At 42.9% G+C, this 17,399-nt stretch overlaps 1 protein-coding gene across 23 annotated transcripts in view; it reads left to right on the plus strand.

The window, feature by feature from the left end:
- The window catches only part of TMPO (thymopoietin), a 65,212-nt gene that overhangs the window by 23,678 nt on the left and 24,135 nt on the right, over positions 1–17,399 (plus strand). For all 23 annotated transcript variants that reach the window (XM_065561188.1, XM_005305220.5, XM_042859790.2 and 20 more), the window contains exon 2: positions 14,261–14,387. Coding sequence is in view for 22 of the 23 variants with exons in the window: in XM_005305220.5 (XP_005305277.1) it covers positions 14,261–14,387 (127 nt within the window). In the remaining variant the exon portion in view is untranslated. The remainder of the gene's footprint in view (positions 1–14,260; positions 14,388–17,399) is intronic.

Below are 17,399 nucleotides of genomic sequence, written 5' to 3' on the forward strand. Positions count from 1 at the left end.
TGGAAGCTTGCAATGCCAGACAGCTACCGGTCAGTCGGGAATCAATTTGGAGTGGGCAAATCTACTGTGGGGGCTGCTGTGATGCAAGTAGCCAAAGCAATCACTCAGGTGCTGCCACGAAAGGTAGCGACTTTGGGAAATGTGCAGGCTATAGTGGATGGCTTTGCTGCAATGGGATTTCCTAACTGTGGGGCAATAGATGGAATCCATATCCCTATCTTGGCACCGGAGCACCAGGGTACCCAGTACATAAACCACAAGGGGTACTTTTCAATGGTGCTGCAAGCACTTGTGGATCACAAGGGATGTTTCACCAACATCAACGTGGGCTGGCCGGGAAGGGTTCGTGACGCTCGCGTCTTCAGGAACAATACTCTGTTTAAAGGGACTTACTTTCCAGACCAGAAAATAACCGTTGGGGATGTTGAAATGCCAATAGTTATTCTTGGGGACCCAGCCTACCCCTTAATGCCATGGCTCATGAAGCCATACACAGGCAGCCTGGACAGGAGTCAGGAGCTTTTTCAACTACAGGCTGAGCAAGTGCAGAATGGTGGTAGAATGTGCATTTGGCCGTTTAAAAGGTCGCTGGCGATCATTATTGACTCGCTCAGACCTCAGCCAAACCAATCTCCCCATTGTTATTTCTGCTTGCTGCGTGCTCCACAATCTCTGTGAAAGTAAGGGGGAGACCTTTATGGCGGGGTGGGAGGCTGAGGCAAATCGCCTGGCTTCTGATTACGCGTAGCCAGACACCAGGGCGATTAGAAGAGCACACCAGGAAGCGCTGTGCATCAGAGAAGCTTTGAAAACCAGTTTCATGACTGGCCAGGCTACAGTGTGAAATTTCTGTTTGTTTCTCCTTCATGAAAACCTGCCCCCTTTATTGACTCATTCTCTGTAAGGAACCCACCCTCCCCCTTCCCCCAGCTTGCTTTCAATCCAAATAAAGTCACTATCGTTTAAAAATCATTTATTCTGTATTAATAGATTAGAAAAAGAGGGAGGGAACCCGGGTGGGGTTTGGGAGGAGGATCGGTGGGAAGGAAAAGGCCACTAAAAAAAGGTTAAAAAAATGACAGCCTTTTGCTTGGGCTTTCCACTGGGGTGGAATGGGAAGGTGTACGGAGCCGCCTCCCCCCCCCCCCTGCGTTCTTACACGTCTGGATGAGGAGGATATGGAACATGGGGAGGGGGGTTATACAGGGGCTGTAGCGGCACTCTGTTTTCCTGCAGCCATTCCTGAAGCTCCACCAGACGCCGGAGCATGTCTGTTTGCTCACGCAGCAGCCCCAGCGTTGCATCCTGCCTCCTCTGATCTTCCTGCCCCCACCCCTCCTGTCCTCACGTTGGTCCCTCCTGTCCTCACGTTCACTTTGAAACAGTGTCCTTCCACTCATTCAGATGAGCTCTGTCACTGCGGGTGGATTCCATGATTTCTGCAAACATCTCGTCTCGTGTCGTTTTTTTCCGACGCCTTATCTGTGATAGCCTTCGGGACGGAGTAGGGAGGCTTGAAGAATTTGCAGCTGCTGTAGGGAGGGGAAAAAAGAGAGAATTTTTTAAAAGATACATTTTGCAGAACAATGCTTATACTCTTTCACGGTGACCAACACTATTCACATTACATAGCACATGTGATTTCTGTGCAAGGTCGCATTTTGCCTCTTAATACTGAGTGCCTGTGGCTTTGCTGCTAGAGATCACAGGTCCGGGCAACAGAATTCGGCTTGCATGCGGCCATGGTAAGCCATTGTCTTTCGGCTTCTGCGCCCTCCTTTCCCACATACCAAGCAAAGCCCGTTGAGTGCTGCGGTTTTCCTGTTAACATTCAGCAGCAGCAGGAAACAAACTAACCACCCCCCCCATCCAATTCTCTAGATGATCGCTTTATCCCTCCCCCCCCACCGCGTGGCTGGTAACAGGGAAGATCCCTGCTAACCAAATGCGAAAAGCTCAGGGCCAATTTCCCGCCCTGCGCTTGGCTAACTGCAGGGAAGGATTTCTTTTCAGCCACAGGCAAACAGCCCAGTAGGAACGGCCACCTCTGTCCCCTTAATTAAGTTCCCGTATTTCAACCAGGTTACCATGAGCGATATCACTCTCCTGAGGATTACACAGCAAGATAAAGAACGGATGTTGCTTGAATGCCAGCAAACACAGGGACCATACGCTTGTGTTTGTCAGGCAATGATACCAGATTACTTGCTGCAAGCATGGCGTGGTCAAGTGTCCTACCATGGAGGACGGAATAAGGCTGCACTGCCCAGAAACCTTGCGGCAAGGCTTTTGGGGTACTTCCAGGAGAGCTTCATGGAGATGTCCCTGGAGGATTTCCGCTCCATCCCCAGACACGTTAACAGACTTTTCCAGTAGCTGAACTGGCGCGAATGCATCCCAAGTCCTCAGGGCAAAGTAATCATTAAAAAACGCTTGCTTTTAAAACAAGTTTTATCTTTTAAAAGGTAAACTCACCTGAGGTCCCTTCCATGGGGTCATGGTCTTGGATACTGGCTTGGGAGGGTTGGGAGGGTACTTCAGTCAGGCTGAGAAAAAGATCCTGGCTGTTGGGGAGAACGGAGTGCTGGGTGCTCTCTGCAAGCTCGTCCTCCTCCTCCTCTTCCCCATCCGCAGAATCCTCGGGTGTAGCTGATGAGACTATCCCCGACCCGGTCACAGGTGGGGTAGTGGTGGCGGCCCCTCCCCCCCCCCCCCCCCAGAATTGCATGCAGCTCGGCATAGAAGCGGCATGTCCGCGGCTCTGACCCGGAGCGACCGTTTGCCTCCTTTGTTTTTTGATAGGCTTGTCTGAGCTCCTTGACTTTCACGCGGCACTGATCTGAGTCCCTATTGTGACCTCTCTCCATCATGCCCTTGGAGATTTTTTTCAAAAGTTTTGGCATTTTGTCTTTTAGAACGAAGTTCTGCTAGCACTGAATCCTCTCCCCATATAGCAATCAGATCCAGTACCTCCCGTACGGTCCATGCTGGTGCTCTTTTTCGATTATCGGACTGCATGGTTACCTGTGCTGATGAGCTATCTGTGGTCACCTGTGCTCTCCACGCTGGGCAAACAGGAAATGAAATTCAAATATTCCCGGGGCTTTTCCTGTCTACCTGGCCGGTGCATCCGAGTTCAGATTGCTGTCCAGAGCGGTCACAATGGTGCACTGTGGGATAGCTCCCGGAGGCCAATACCATCGAATTGCGGCCACACTAACCCTAATTCGAAATGCTAAAATCGATTTTGGCGCTTCTCCGCTCGTCAGGGTGGAGTACAGAAATCGATTTAAAGAGCCCTTTATTTTGAATTAAATGGCGTCGTTGTGTGGATGGGTGCAGGGTTAATTCGAATTAAGGCTGCTAAATCCGAATTAAAGTCGTAGTGTAGACCAGGCCTAAGAAGCAATTCTGTGATGTGGATCTGAAATATTACGTAGTTGTATGTGTTGGTCATGAGTCCATGCAACCAGATAGCAACACACACAGTGGCTCAAATAACTCTCTCCTTTCTTCCTCATCACCAACTTCTATCGAATGGAGAGGGTTTTTTTTTCCTCCTATAAATCTCTAATTTAAGAAATGAGAATTTTTTTATCCATTCAAAGGTCTGAGAAGCTTGGATGAAAAGCCTTCAGATATACATTCTAACTTCAGAAAGGGAATAGCATTCATGCACTCTGTAAGTTAGTAAAATATTAAAAAATAAATAAAATTCTAAAACATGTTTGAAATTATTTAGTGGACCTCTGCTAACCAAGCTGCTGTGTCAGAATTTATGTATAGTTTTATATGCGCTGAAAACACAAAGTGCTTCAACTTTAACAACAAATACTTAATTAGCCCTGCTATGAGCAAAATTCTTTGTAATCCAAAAGAACCTGAAGGAACTAATCTGGAGTAGTTACCTACCTTATCTCCCAATGCCACAGGAAATTCTAAACTTCAGTGATACAGAGCTAGAGATTGGTCCAGACAATGTTAAGGGGCTGGATAGGATCTACAAGAAAGTCTGCTTATAACTGTAACTCATTTATCAGGGTGGATTTGATTTAAATCACTAGTCAGGAAGACTGTATTTAATCATTGATTTCTACATATGTCAAGGCTGTATCCCCACTTTGAACTTTAGGGTACAAATGTAGGGGCCTGCATGAAAACTTCTAAGCTTAACTAGCAGCTTAGCTCTGGTCCGCTGCCACCATCCCAAGGCTAATTTCCTCCCCTGGGTAGCCTTGAGAGACCTTCACCAATTCCCTGGTGAATACAGATCCAAACCCCTTGGCTCTTAAAACAAGGAGAAATTAACCATTCCCCTCTTTCCTCCCACCAACTCCTGGTCAATCAAGATCCAAACCCCTTGGATCTTAAACAAGGAAAAATTAACCATCCCCCTCTTTCCTCCCACCAACTCCTGGTCAATCAAGATCCAAACCCCTTGGATCTTAAACAAGGAAAAATTAACCATCCCCTCTTTCCTCCCACCAACTCCTGGTCAATCAAGATCCAAACCCCTTGGATCTTAAACAAGGAAAAATTAACCATCCCCCTCTTTCCTCCCACCAACTCCTGGTCAATCAAGATCCAAACCCCTTGGATCTTAAACAAGGAAAAATTAACCATCCCCTCTTTCCTCCCACCAACTCCTGGTCAATCAAGATCCAAACCCCTTGGATCTTAAACAAGGAAAAATCAATCAGGTTCTTAAAAAGAAGGTTTTTAATTAAAGAAAAAAAGTAAAAATCATCTCTGTAAAATCAGTATGGAAATTAACCTTACAGGGTAATCAAACTTAAAGAGCTCAGAGGACTCCCCTCTAGTCTCAGGTTCAAAGTACAGCAAACAAAGATAAACACTCTAGTAAAAGGTACATTTACAAGTTGAGAAAACAAAGGAAAACTAAGACGCCTTGCCTGGCTATTTACTTACAAGTTTGAAATAGGAGAGACTTGTTTAGAAAGATGTGGAGAACCTGGATTGATGTCTGGTCCCTCTCAGTCCCGAGAGGGAACACTCTCTCAAACAAAGAACACAAACAAAAGCCTTCTCTCCTCCCCCCCCCCCCCAACCCCCAAGATTTGAAAGTATCTTGTCCCCTTATTGGTCCTTTAGGTCAGATGCCAGCCAGGTTACCTGAGCTTCTTAACCCTTTACAGGGAAAAGGATTTTGGAGTCTCTGGCCAGGAGGGATTTTATAGTACTGTACACAGGACAGCTGTTACCCTTCCCTTTATAGTTATGACAACATAAAAGTGCATTCTTGGTTGTTATAAACTTAACACATTCTTTACAACTCAGAGATAGATGTAGGTTTCATTTTTAAAAGGTACACACTATCTATCTAAAGTGATGTTCCTTAAATCATTTTCAACGCAGCTTCCTCCTGAGAAGGAACACTTCTCATGATGTTGCATTCGGGCGACCATGCCTTGCATTTCTTTGTTGCACTGTTTGCATTTTGCACCCATGCCTGTCTTACCCACAGGTAGAGGAACTTCATTAAAATATTCCCAAACAGGGTCTCTTTTACAGCCTGCTGCCATTATAGGTTTTCCCTTCTAGTGAGAGAATGGTATGGTACATCTCAAATCAATGAAGGCTATACTCAAAAGACCTCAAGACTTCTGGAATATGCTGCTCAAACAGTTTCACTTTTGTTTCTACTGCCTGTCCCTCCCTTCTCACATTTATCTCCAGACTTCTTCTCCTTGTCCAGATCTATTCCGCCCCCCAACAGTCTTCTATTCATTGAACGTTTTGAAACTTGGCACTTTTAGAGAGAGGTAAGGGATAGACTTTGCGTACACGGATTTGTAGAGGGTGCAATAGGGTTGAGGTCTGTTATTTCTCACACCTCTCTCTCTCATATATGATTGATTAAAAAAAAAAAAAAGGCTGGGGACGGGGCCCTTGAAAAGTTTTTCTGACCTCTGTTAGCCAGAAGACTAAGCCTACTAGCAAGGGTGGAAACATGCCTGTGCCACAACTCCTCTCCCTTCCATCACCCCCGACCCATGTCCCAGGCAATGTAAAGGAATTAAAACCAGTATATGCTGTTACATGCTGCATTGAACTACAGTGTGGTCAATCAACTATTCTCTTAAATGTATTACTACTAGGGTTGGCCAAATGTCGGGGGGGGGGGAATTATGAATATATTTGAATTTCACTGGTATTAATATCTCATTTGGTTGTTAATATTTGCCCAGCTGTAGGATTGGTCAAATAACCCAATGTAATAATTGAAGTGTGACAAATACTGAAACTTTATCTAATACATGAGTAATGTTCAAACCTAATTAAGGCTGTCAAACAATTAAAATCAGTACTTGGACCTGCTAGTGAAGGCAGGGGGCTGGACTCAATGACCTTTCAAGGTCCCTTCCAGTTCTGGGAGGTAGGATATCTCCATTTAAAAAAAAAAAAAACCTACTCTTAAATATCTCCAGAGATGGAGATTCCACAATCTCCCTAGGCAATTTATCACTTGAGTTAAACTGCAATTAATTGACATCCCTAAACCTAATTTTTCTTGCTTCTTTCTCTTCCTGCCATAGTCTACTTTTTTTTTCTCTCCCTTGCCAATCATAATCATGGCATATCTATCTCCTGAGCTGCTGTCAGTCTATTTTCTTTTTCTCTGTGTTCAGCTTCCTATCATTTCCCCACTTCTCTCCCAAAAACACCTCTGTAGTATTTTTTTTTAACTTGTCAGTCTCTTTTGCCCACCCCAATCCCATCTGTGCACCTATTCCTTGGGCTTGGAGATATTACACCTGGTTTTCATAGAACTGGGCCTACTAGCAGGATGCCATAGAGCAGTGGTTCTCAACCAGGGGCCCAGGGCCCCCTGGGAACCCATGAGGAAATTTCAAGGAGTCTGCCAAGCAGGGCTAGCATTAGACTTGCTGGGGCCAGGGCAGAAAGCCAAAGCCACACTACATGGGGCCGAAGTCTGGGGCCCTGAGGCTGAAGCCTAAGTAACTTAGCTTTGCAGGGCCCCTTGTGGCATGGGGCCCTGGGCAATTGTCCTGCTTGCTACCCTCCCCTAATACCAGTCCTGGCTTTTATATGCAGAAAAACAGTTGTGGCACAGCTGTGGAGTTTTTATAGCCTGTTGGCGGGGAGGGGGGCAGAAAGAAAGGTTGAGAACCCCTGCCATAAAGTCTATAGCCTTGAAATTCACTCTCTTGCTTCAGAACTATGACCCAGAATCCCAGCTTCTCCTCCCCCCCCCCCCCCTTTTTTTAAGGCTTCTATCATTGATGGTTGCAGAGTAGGGCTATCAATTGATTGCAGTTAACTCACAGGATTAACTCCAAAAAAAAACCCCAAAAAACTAATCTTGATTAATCAGTTTTAATTGCACTGTTAAATAATAGAATACCAATTGAAATTTATTAATCAGCATGGACACGTTCTCTGGAATGGTGGTTGAAGCATGAAGGGACATATGATTCTTTAGCACATCTGGCACATAAATATCTTGTGACACCAGCTACAACAGTGCCATGTGAATGCCTGTTCTCGCTTTCAGGTGATGTTGTAAACAAGAAGTGGGTAATGTTGTTTACATTTGCAGAAAAGAAGAGCTATTGGCTGAACAAGAAGTAGGACTGAGTGGACTTATAGGCTTTAAAGTTTTACATTGGTTTTTTGACTACAGTTATGTAACAAACAAAAACCACCTTGATTTGTAAGTTGCATTTTCATGATAGAGATTGCACTACAGTACTTGAATGAGGTGAATTAAAAAATACTATGTATGTAATTCAAAATAACAAGGTAAGCACTATACACTTTGTATTCTGTGTTGTAACTGAAATCAATATATTTGAAAATGTAGAAGAACATCCAAAATATTTAATTTCAATTGGTATTCTATTGTTTAACAGTGCAATTATTTTTTTAATCGCTTGACAGCCCTATTTCAAAGATAACTCTGAAAATGTGAACCAAGTGCAAAATTATGGAAAGAGGTCTGTAGAGGGCATTAAACAGCCCTATGATATGCTCTTCTCATCTGGGTGAGAGGCCAATGGTGTCTTGACTACAGCCATTGAATTTAGTATGTTTCCAAGATGCCACAGAATACAGAATTCTGCTGTCCGTGTGGAATTTGCTATTTTGCTGCAGCCAGGCACCCAACTATTGTGATCTACCTGCAGCTGCCTCTTGCTCTCCAGCTTTCTCCATGAGGGGTGTTAACTGGATTATAGTGCATGCTGTCTGCACTGTTCTGTGGAGGAGGGTAGCAGGGGCTTAGGGAGCGAAAGATGGTATCCAGTTGGCAGTTAGGGGAAAGAACCAGAAAGGCAGCTGGTTGCATATACAAGAGGTCAGTAGCCAAGGCTTGAAGAGTCAGATTTCCAGTGTCTCATCTGCCTGACCCCCCCCCCTCCCCTCCTTTCTTGGATCACAGTAGCTAATGATGCCTATGGAGATGGTTCAACTGAGAACACAGGGGGAAAATGATGGTTGTTGGACTAGTTTTGTAACAATTACTGATTTATTTTTGGTCAATAAGCCATAGTTTTGTTTTTGTAAAGGCAGGGGGATGATAGAGCAAATGAACACTTCAGAATTTAGGGATGTTTGCATTGTGCTATGGAGGACATGAAAGATAGGGAAGGATGACTGTTCAGGTGCACAGTTTATGTGAGAAATCAATCCTTGTAGCCTTTAGCTGTTGGGAGAAGACTGAGATTTCCTACAGGGATGCTGTCCTTTGAGCCCTGCTTAGGAAGAGTGTGGGGGGGAGGGGGAGCTTTACTTATGCCTCTGGTTATCTGATAAACTTGAAGTCTTTCCACTCCCCACTCATGTTGCTGGAAGTGGGGGAGAAGGAAGAAAATGTTCTCTTATCCCAGAGCCTTCTGGTTGCCATGAAAGTAGGTAGAGTTCTCACATTACTCCTCCCTAAAGCTTCTGGCTTGTGAAAGGGTGGTATTGTTTCCACTATTTAACTCCCTCTTCCTGTCCACACCTTCATTTGAGTGCCCCTTCCCATGGAATTGCTGTTGCTCAGAAGCTTCCCAAGCTTCTGCGGGATGAAATTGAATTGATTCTTATCAATTTCAGTGCTGCCCACAGAGATCTGAATAAACAGCAATGAAAACTAGCAAGAGTAGCCAGTTTTCACTCTGCTGCAGCTTGTAGAATCTCCAGGATAGCTGCGGAAACGCTAGAACTGGCTGCACAGTTAGGACATTTGTGCACCATTTTAACCTCTGTGGCTGGAAGGTTTTCATTGCATCCTTAACATCTTAAAAAACTTTTCAAAATGAAAGCTCTGAATTTGGAAAAACTAATAGCAGTTGCTTGTGGAAGTTTCCTACTTGTCCTAGATGAATTGATATCTGTCCAGAAAAACAGTAAATCATGGTAAATCATGTTTTATTGCTGGTAACATTCTAAAATTTTCTTTGAATATTAAATGTCTGTAATTGTTTCCCTTACACCTAGCTGTACTCCTCTAGCATGCTGAGGTATTTGGTTTTGTAATGTCAGTCTGATCAGTGATGTGGCAGTGCCTTAACACCACTACAATACAGTACTAGCCTGAACAGATGCTTACTAGAGAATCCAGCATGAGTTTTAACATGCTGACTAGAGTTTGAGTCTTTAATTATTTCATTGCTTTGACCACTAAGGATAAGTAAGAAAAACTGAGCCAATGTGAAACTGGTTAAGATAAATGCCCTGTTTAATGTTACAAACTAAGTGTGGCTGACAGACCGATAAGTAAACTTTAAAAAGGCCTCTCTTATAAATTGAGTTCTTCTATTATGTTGTAGGTTTGATTAGTTTTCAACTGTTTTGGAACTAGTTATTGAGGTAATTAAAATGTTTTATATGGAAAACCAAAATGGGGTACACGTGGTTTAGGGATATGACTAATCCCCTAATTGGATTACATGTGCACACTAATCTAGTCTCCTTGAGATTGCTTGGAATCACTTAATTCCTGAAAGTGTAAAGAGTTGATAGTTTCTACTGAAGATACCTTACCATTCTTGCTGTGGGCTTGATCAGGCTCAAACTAGACATTGAGAAGCTTCCATTTTTGCTTGAGTAGAGAGAGCAACATGCCATGGGAATTTATGGGCTAAAAGAATCCAAGTCTCTGCTCCAGAGCCCAAGAAGATACATATTACTTTGTGGAAAATCCAGAGCAACTGATAACCAGCCAGTTTCAGTTGGGATGCTGATACTATCAAACCCTGGCACTAATGCCCCCTTTAATTTTATTTAAAGTAGTGTGATCCCTAAAATAAGAGCAGATTTGCTTGCAAATTTATACAAAGCTGCTCTGAATGGGCAGCTAGACAGTTGCTGGGACTCTGGCAGAGGGCAGCCTGGCAGAGAAGGCTAAGTGGGAAAACTAGACATTGTCTCCTGCATCTCCTCTGCTGATTAAGTGCTTACATGGAATCTGTGCCTGTTCTGTGGAGACCCAGGCCTCTGAAGTGCTAAGGCAGGGGCAGGGTTTCTGCAGCCTTCCTCCCTGAGTGGGGCAGCTCCCAGAAAGCAGTGGCAGTATCTCAGTAGCAAAATCCCCGAGGCCTGGCGCAGATGACCGCATCAGCCTGGGATCAGCAAGCAGTGGCTCCCTTTCTCCTCTCCCCTCCCCCACGGTAGGCTGAAGCATGGTATCAAAGAATCAGCAAAGCTTCCCACCCAATCACCAAAGTCCACATTCTGACACATTGTCTGGCTGCGGAGAAGCTGCGCACTGCTGCTGCAATGGCAGAGAGCTACTGACAGGGATCCAAGGACAAGGTGAGCCTAGTATGGGGCCCCTGAGCCCAATCCCTTCCTCCATTCCTACCAGCAGTGTAAGTCCATTGCAGCAAATGGACCAAGGTCGGAGCCTGGTACCCATCACATCTCCAGACCACATGCAGGAATCTGACTTGAACAAAGCATGAGACCCTGGGAAGCCCTCTTTCTGACCCAGTCCAGCACAAACCTCCTCTTTTTCAGGAAAAGACAGCTCTGCAAAAGAGTAACCACAAGGACCACCCACTCCCCTCCCCAACCCCCAGGAACCAGAAGTCTGAAGTTTCTCTCTCTCTCTCTCTCCTGAGGAGGAGGAGGATCAAGGGGAGGCAGAAGAAAGTGGTCTCTCAGGTGTTCAGATCCCCCTAGTTGCCCCAACATAAAACACTCCAAAAAAAGAAAATGTTCTCTTATCCCATCTTCTGAAGAGTCGGATTCATGGGATTCCTCTAGTTGGCACACAGTGAAATCAGTTTCCCTCAAGCTGCATAATTCTGCGGAGTGTAGCAGGGCAAATAATACTCAGCACCTGGTTCCCCTGCTCACTTCCACGGAGTATAATGGCAGATACAGTCCTCCAGAGAGAAGCTCGCCACCTGATGCCTTTGACTGTGCATTCCTTTTGCCCATTTGCTCCCTAAACATCAAAGTCAAAATGGAATGTTGCGGCTGACTGCTCCGAAGGCAAAATTAGATAATTGAGAATGGGAACTATTGCACTCTTCTGGTAAAGAAATTCTCTCCGCAGTAGCTCTATTTGTCTCCGACTGGAATCACAAAGTTTTAGTATTGTTCTCTTTCTGGTTGGTTCACAACCACAGCAACAGATACCTTGTTGCAAAGATGATCAAAAAGTTCCTTTTTATGCCTTTGCCCCACTTTTCCTCTCCTCACCAGAATGCTTAAGGAGAGAAAGTAGCACTGGTAATTCTGCTATCCCCAGTCTGGCCACGGAGGGCTGGTTCTCTGATCTCCTTGACAAGGTATAAATACCTCCCATGTGCTTTCCATTCAGAAGAGAGATGATCTTACAAGGGCTACTGGATAATAAAGTACAAGAGCATTTGTCTTTCTAACCTGACCTGTGTGATGAATATGCACTTTGAGAGGTCTGGATCAGAATCCAGACAGTCCTAGCCTAGCTTCCTGGTTCTTGAACAGAGCCTCTGAGGCCAAAGAGATTATTTAGTGTGCCAATATCCACAACTTTAGCTTCCAGAAAGAAATATACTAATTCAGCATATTTATGGACCCATTTTAGGTTTAAACCACTGATGCTAGGACAACAGCGTTGTCCCCCATATCTGCATCAATACCACATTTTCTCAGATTTCTTCAAAATGTACTTGGATTAGGCCTGGCACTTCAGGCTCTCAGAGGTCAGGTTGCTGCTTTGTCTAGAATCCTTAGTGTAGTAGATAAGTAGTGAATTTCGTCACCAGATGTCCAGCATTTTAGAACTTTTTTTTTTTTTAACGAGAGCAACATCTTCCCGATTTGCATAAAGTTCTCTTACTGAATCTTACGTGGTGATCTCAGTGCCATTATAGACCTTAATGAGTGGTTCAAATGCAGGGTGTCTCATTACTATCTAACAATTAAAGTGCCCCCCCCCCCTTTTTTTATGATGATAGTCTTGTCTGAGCACAGGATAGCTGACTTAGGAACTCCGACCAGTTCCGTTGTACTCCAAAGACAAATTTTGGTATATGGATGTCTCCAGACCTCTCAAGTGTATATTCATCACACAGGTCAGGTCAGAAAGACAAATGCTCTTGTACTTTATTATCCAGTGTCAAAGGGAAAGCGGTTTTTTGGGGGTTTGGTTTTTTTTGGGGGTCCCCCCCCCCCCGGTGGCTGAGATGCTGCATCTCAGACGCATAGCATAAAAGTCAAAAAGCCTAATTCTATTTTCCAGTATCAGAGCTCACTCCACTAGAGCTGTGGCACTTTCATGGGCAGAAATATCATTTGCCACATACAAGAAAATCTGTAAAACTGCTATCTGGTCATCTTGTTCATATCACCTTTGAATTCTACAAGCTGGACATCCAGTCATTGGATGCTGGTTTGGTAGATAATTTCTGTGACATTACAGTGAGGAGCACCTATCAGGAAAGGGTTATCCCCTCTAACATCTGTACATAACAGTATATGGTCCTCTTTCCCACCATCTGAGTGGACACCGCTATAAAATCCTTGTTTCGCTGATCTGCCATGTACTTCATTACATTCATTCAAGCAAGAATAGGAAAATTTATCTATATCTTACTTGAAAACTTTCTTTCTTGGAGTAAAGAGGTCTGCACATCCCACCCACCCTGAATGGGCTATTCATTGGAAAAGGATAGCGAATTTATTAATTGGCATTCAGTTAGTTATTCACTGAAATCCTTGCTTTGCAGGAGGCTTTTTCTGTTTAGTCTTAATACTTACTTTTCCTCCTGGATATAGAGGAAAACTAGCTTTTCCTAGGCTATGGAAGTGTAACAACTGGCAGTTTCTCAGAGGTGAAGCCACACCTCTCCTGCCTCTGACAGGTTTGGTCAGTCTCCAAGGCTGCAGAGAGCAGAGTACCCAATGCTATGGATCTGCAGGCTTCGTTACGCCAAGAAAGGAAATTTTCAGGTGAGACATGAATAAGTTTCCTATTGAGGAATAGTGCAGCTTGGCAGAGAGTTATAAAAGTTGTAGACCGTGACTGTGTTTGCTGATTACCCCTGGCTTTGTCTGCAGTGACCAATTTAGAATTTCACCAGTGGTAGCAATAGTGGCAGCAATAATGTAGATAGGATTTGGGTGGGGTGTGTGTGGTGTGTTTGTGTGTTTTTTTTTTTTTTTTTTTTTTTTTTTTTTTTTTTACTAAAATGTATGCAACTCTCCAGAGAATGGTGAGGAGTGGCAGGAGCAGAGGAGCTCATGAGCCCATTACTACCTTAAGAGGAAAGAGGTGCTCGAAGGCCCAAGATTTCCTGTGTGTCCACAAGGGTAGTGGAGATATGCCACTAGAAACTAAATACACACAGAGCTTGTGGGGTGTGATGGCAAAGGTATTTTTCAGCTTGGTGGGCTAGTAGGTGTAGTCTTCAGGCAAATAGGTGTTGGGGAAGTTTTCAAACCTGATCTATCCATTGTAGGAAAGATAAGACTTGTGATGGCCTGTGCTAGTCTCAATCCGCATAGAAGATAAGAAAAATGTGTAGGATCTGATCTCCGAGGCTCTTAAAACACATTGTTCTTTCATGACAACTGGCCTATGTTCATTTAAGACTTCCATGCTGGGTGAAATATTATCTGGTATTGATAAAGGTAACACTACTAAACAAAAATGAGTGAATATCAAAACTGCTGTCCTCTGTTGCTTCAGTACAGCCCACATGCAGTCTCTCTACTCCTTCAATAGGGACAAAGACTTTGGTTTTGTAATGCGTGGAGAAATGATGTAATTTGTTTTCCTTTCTTTCTTTTCCCTTTACAGAAAGCCACAAAGAAAACAGACAAGCCCAGGCTGGAGGAGAAAGATGACCTAGATGTAACAGAGCTCAGTAATGAAGACCTTCAAGAGCAACTTGTAAAATATGGAGTGACCCCTGGTCCAATTTTAGGTAGGTAAAATATATCATATACTACTGATTTACTATGTATAATTACATACAACTATTGCATCACATAAGTAATATATGCTCTGTGCTGCAGAGCTTACAGTGTAAAGAGCTAATACGGTAGTCTAAATTTTCTGTGAGAAGTATGATTTAAGTAAAATAAAATACACTTCTGGTTTTTTATCAGAAGGTAATTGCAACAACCATTGCTAAACAGAGTTTGTACTCCAAACAGGTAATTTAACTTACAAATATCCATACACGTGAAATTAAACAATTTACATTAATGAGAAGACTAATTGTACAACCTTAGAATTAGTGGATTGATTTTAAATCAACAATTAGCATACCTTGATTTAAATCTATTTTAATCTTGTTTTGCTTTTGTACTTTAGTTACTTCCCTAAAAAGAGGCTAATTGGTTGTAATCATTAAAACATGATCTACATTGCCAAGAGGCCTAGTCAAAAAAATTGACAATGGTTAGGCTCCTGGTGTGCTGCCTCTCATGCTGACCGATATTGTCTCATTTCCTTTCCTTGCCCGGTCAGACTCTCACCATCTTTTGGTGACTGATGCGTTATTTACTAGATTAATTTTTTACTTGTGATTTGTGTCAAGCTCTGTTTGGATGAAAACTGGAATGCAATTAAAAATGCACAAAACCACAGTATTTACTTTTTTTGTTAAAAATAAAGCTACTTTAAATGTGCTGGATACACAAGGTAAAACAAGTTTATCAAAACGTATCTTACATTTAAAACTAACTGACTGTAGTTACGTGAATTGATTTGTTTCTGGTCATCACATCCTTCCAAGATTTTTAGAACTGTAGCTCTCATCCTTTCCCACCTAGTTCATGTTTGTAGTTTGGAAGAGGAAGATAAACTTTCCTGCTGTTTCAACTCCATTTCAGTTTATTCACTTCAATTACTACTTCAAAGCTGACAAATTCATGAAGAGAGCATGTGCAGAAGAGGCTATTGCTGTCAAAAGATAGTTCAGTACTTCAACAAACTCTGGTTCCAAGTGCTTAGCCAGTGACTTCCACCAGGTCAGTCGTCTGACTACCTTGAAAACTTCAGCTTCAAACATATACTGCATAATAAGAAGAACATAAACATAAGAACAGCCGTACCGGGTCAGACCAAAGGTCTGTCTAGCCCAGTATCCTGTCTACCGACAGTGGCCAATGCCAGGTGCCCCAGAGGGAGTGGACCAACAGGCAGTGATCAAGTGATCTCTCTCTCTCTCTCTCTCTCTCCTGCCATCCATCTCCATCCTCTGACAAACAGAGGCTAGGGACACCATTCCTTACCCATCCTGGCTAATGGCCATTAATGGACTTAACCACCATGAATTTATCCAGTTCTCTTTTAAACACTGTTATAGTCCTAGCCTTCACAACCTCCTCAGGTAAGGAGTTTCACAAGTTGACTGTGCGCTGCGTGAAGAAGAACTTCCTTTTATTTGTTTTAAACCTGCTGCCTATTAATTTCATTTGGTGACCCCTAGTTCTTGTATTATGGGAATAAGTAAATAACTTTTCCTTAGCCACTTTCTCCACATCATTCATGATACCTCTATCATATCACCCCTTAGTCTCCTTTTTTCCAAGCTGAAGAGTCTTAGCCTCTTTAATCTCTCCTCATATGGGACCCATTCCAAACCCCTAATTATTTTAGTTGCCCTTTTCTGAACCTTTTCTAGTGCCAGTATATCTTTTTTGAGATGAGGAGACCACATCTATACGCAGTATTCGAGATGTGGGCATACCATTGATTTATATAAGGGCAATAATATATTCTCAGTCTTATTCTCTATCCCCTTTTTAATGATCCCTAACATCCTGTTTGCTCTTTTGACCGCCTCTGCACACTGCGTGGACATCTTCCAAGAACTATCCATGATGACTCCAAGATCTTTTTCCCGACTCGTTGTAGCTAAATTAGTTTGTATGTATAGTTGGGGTTATTTTTTTCCAATGTGCATTACTTTACATTTATCCACATTAAATTTAATTTGCCATTTTGTTGCCCAATCACTTAGTTTTGTGAGATCTTTTTGAAGATCTTCACAGTTGAGACCAAAGCAGACTATCTTGAGCAGTTCAGTATAATCTGCAAACTTAAATAATATTAAAACTTAATTTACATTAGATAAAATATTATCTAAGTTAATTATAGTAAGTTTAGGCCTAAACATAGGTTGCATACCTTCAAATTTAAATTTAAATAGGCTTATTTTTATAAAGATATTTAAATCATCTGATTTTTAAGTCACTTTCATCTACCTTGTTCAGAATACTTTTTTCTATAGTCTGAACAAATACAATTCATGGAGTAGGTTTGAGAAACTGGGCATTAGACCTCCATGTAGCCAATAATTTATATACCTTTCTGTGGCTCGTGACTTTCATAGGTCACCTGCACACCAGTCAGGAGAGAATTTGCATTACTCAGCAAGCTGACTTGAAGAAACATGATGCACAGTAATGTTAGGGAGCTGTTGGGAAAGCAGAGGTGGAATCGCAAATATAAATGCTTTCACACTGCAATTCCCTGTTATAGGTTTTTGTTTGTTTTCTTCCCTGTCCCCGAAAAATCGCTTTTTGAGTATGCATCCCCAAGACTAGTAATCGCAGAATGTGACTGCAGTGAGATGGTGCCAGTAGTCTCTTTAAAACACCAAAGATTGAACTTTCCTACTCTAAACTGTTTGCTATTGGATGACTCCTTCCCCAGTTGAAATAGGTTCAAACATCTAAATTGCTGGTGTAGGTATATACTTAGCCTGTTTCGTATCCTCTGCAGCAGAGCTCTAATGGAACTGTTAGCTACAGAGATATGTTAGTCCACGTTGCCTGTCTCAGATTTTTCTGTGCTGACTTTCTGCCCCAAAGTATGCATAAACAGCCAGTGCAGAAACGTACATAAAAGCCTTAAAGTAACACTGGAGGAAGAGCCACCTACAAAATCCAAATGCTTAACCTATAATTGGGAAGATTCCTTAATT

This window comes from Chrysemys picta, chromosome 1, assembly GCF_011386835.1.
Source record: "Chrysemys picta bellii isolate R12L10 chromosome 1, ASM1138683v2, whole genome shotgun sequence".
NCBI classification, from domain to species: Eukaryota; Metazoa; Chordata; order Testudines; family Emydidae; genus Chrysemys; species Chrysemys picta.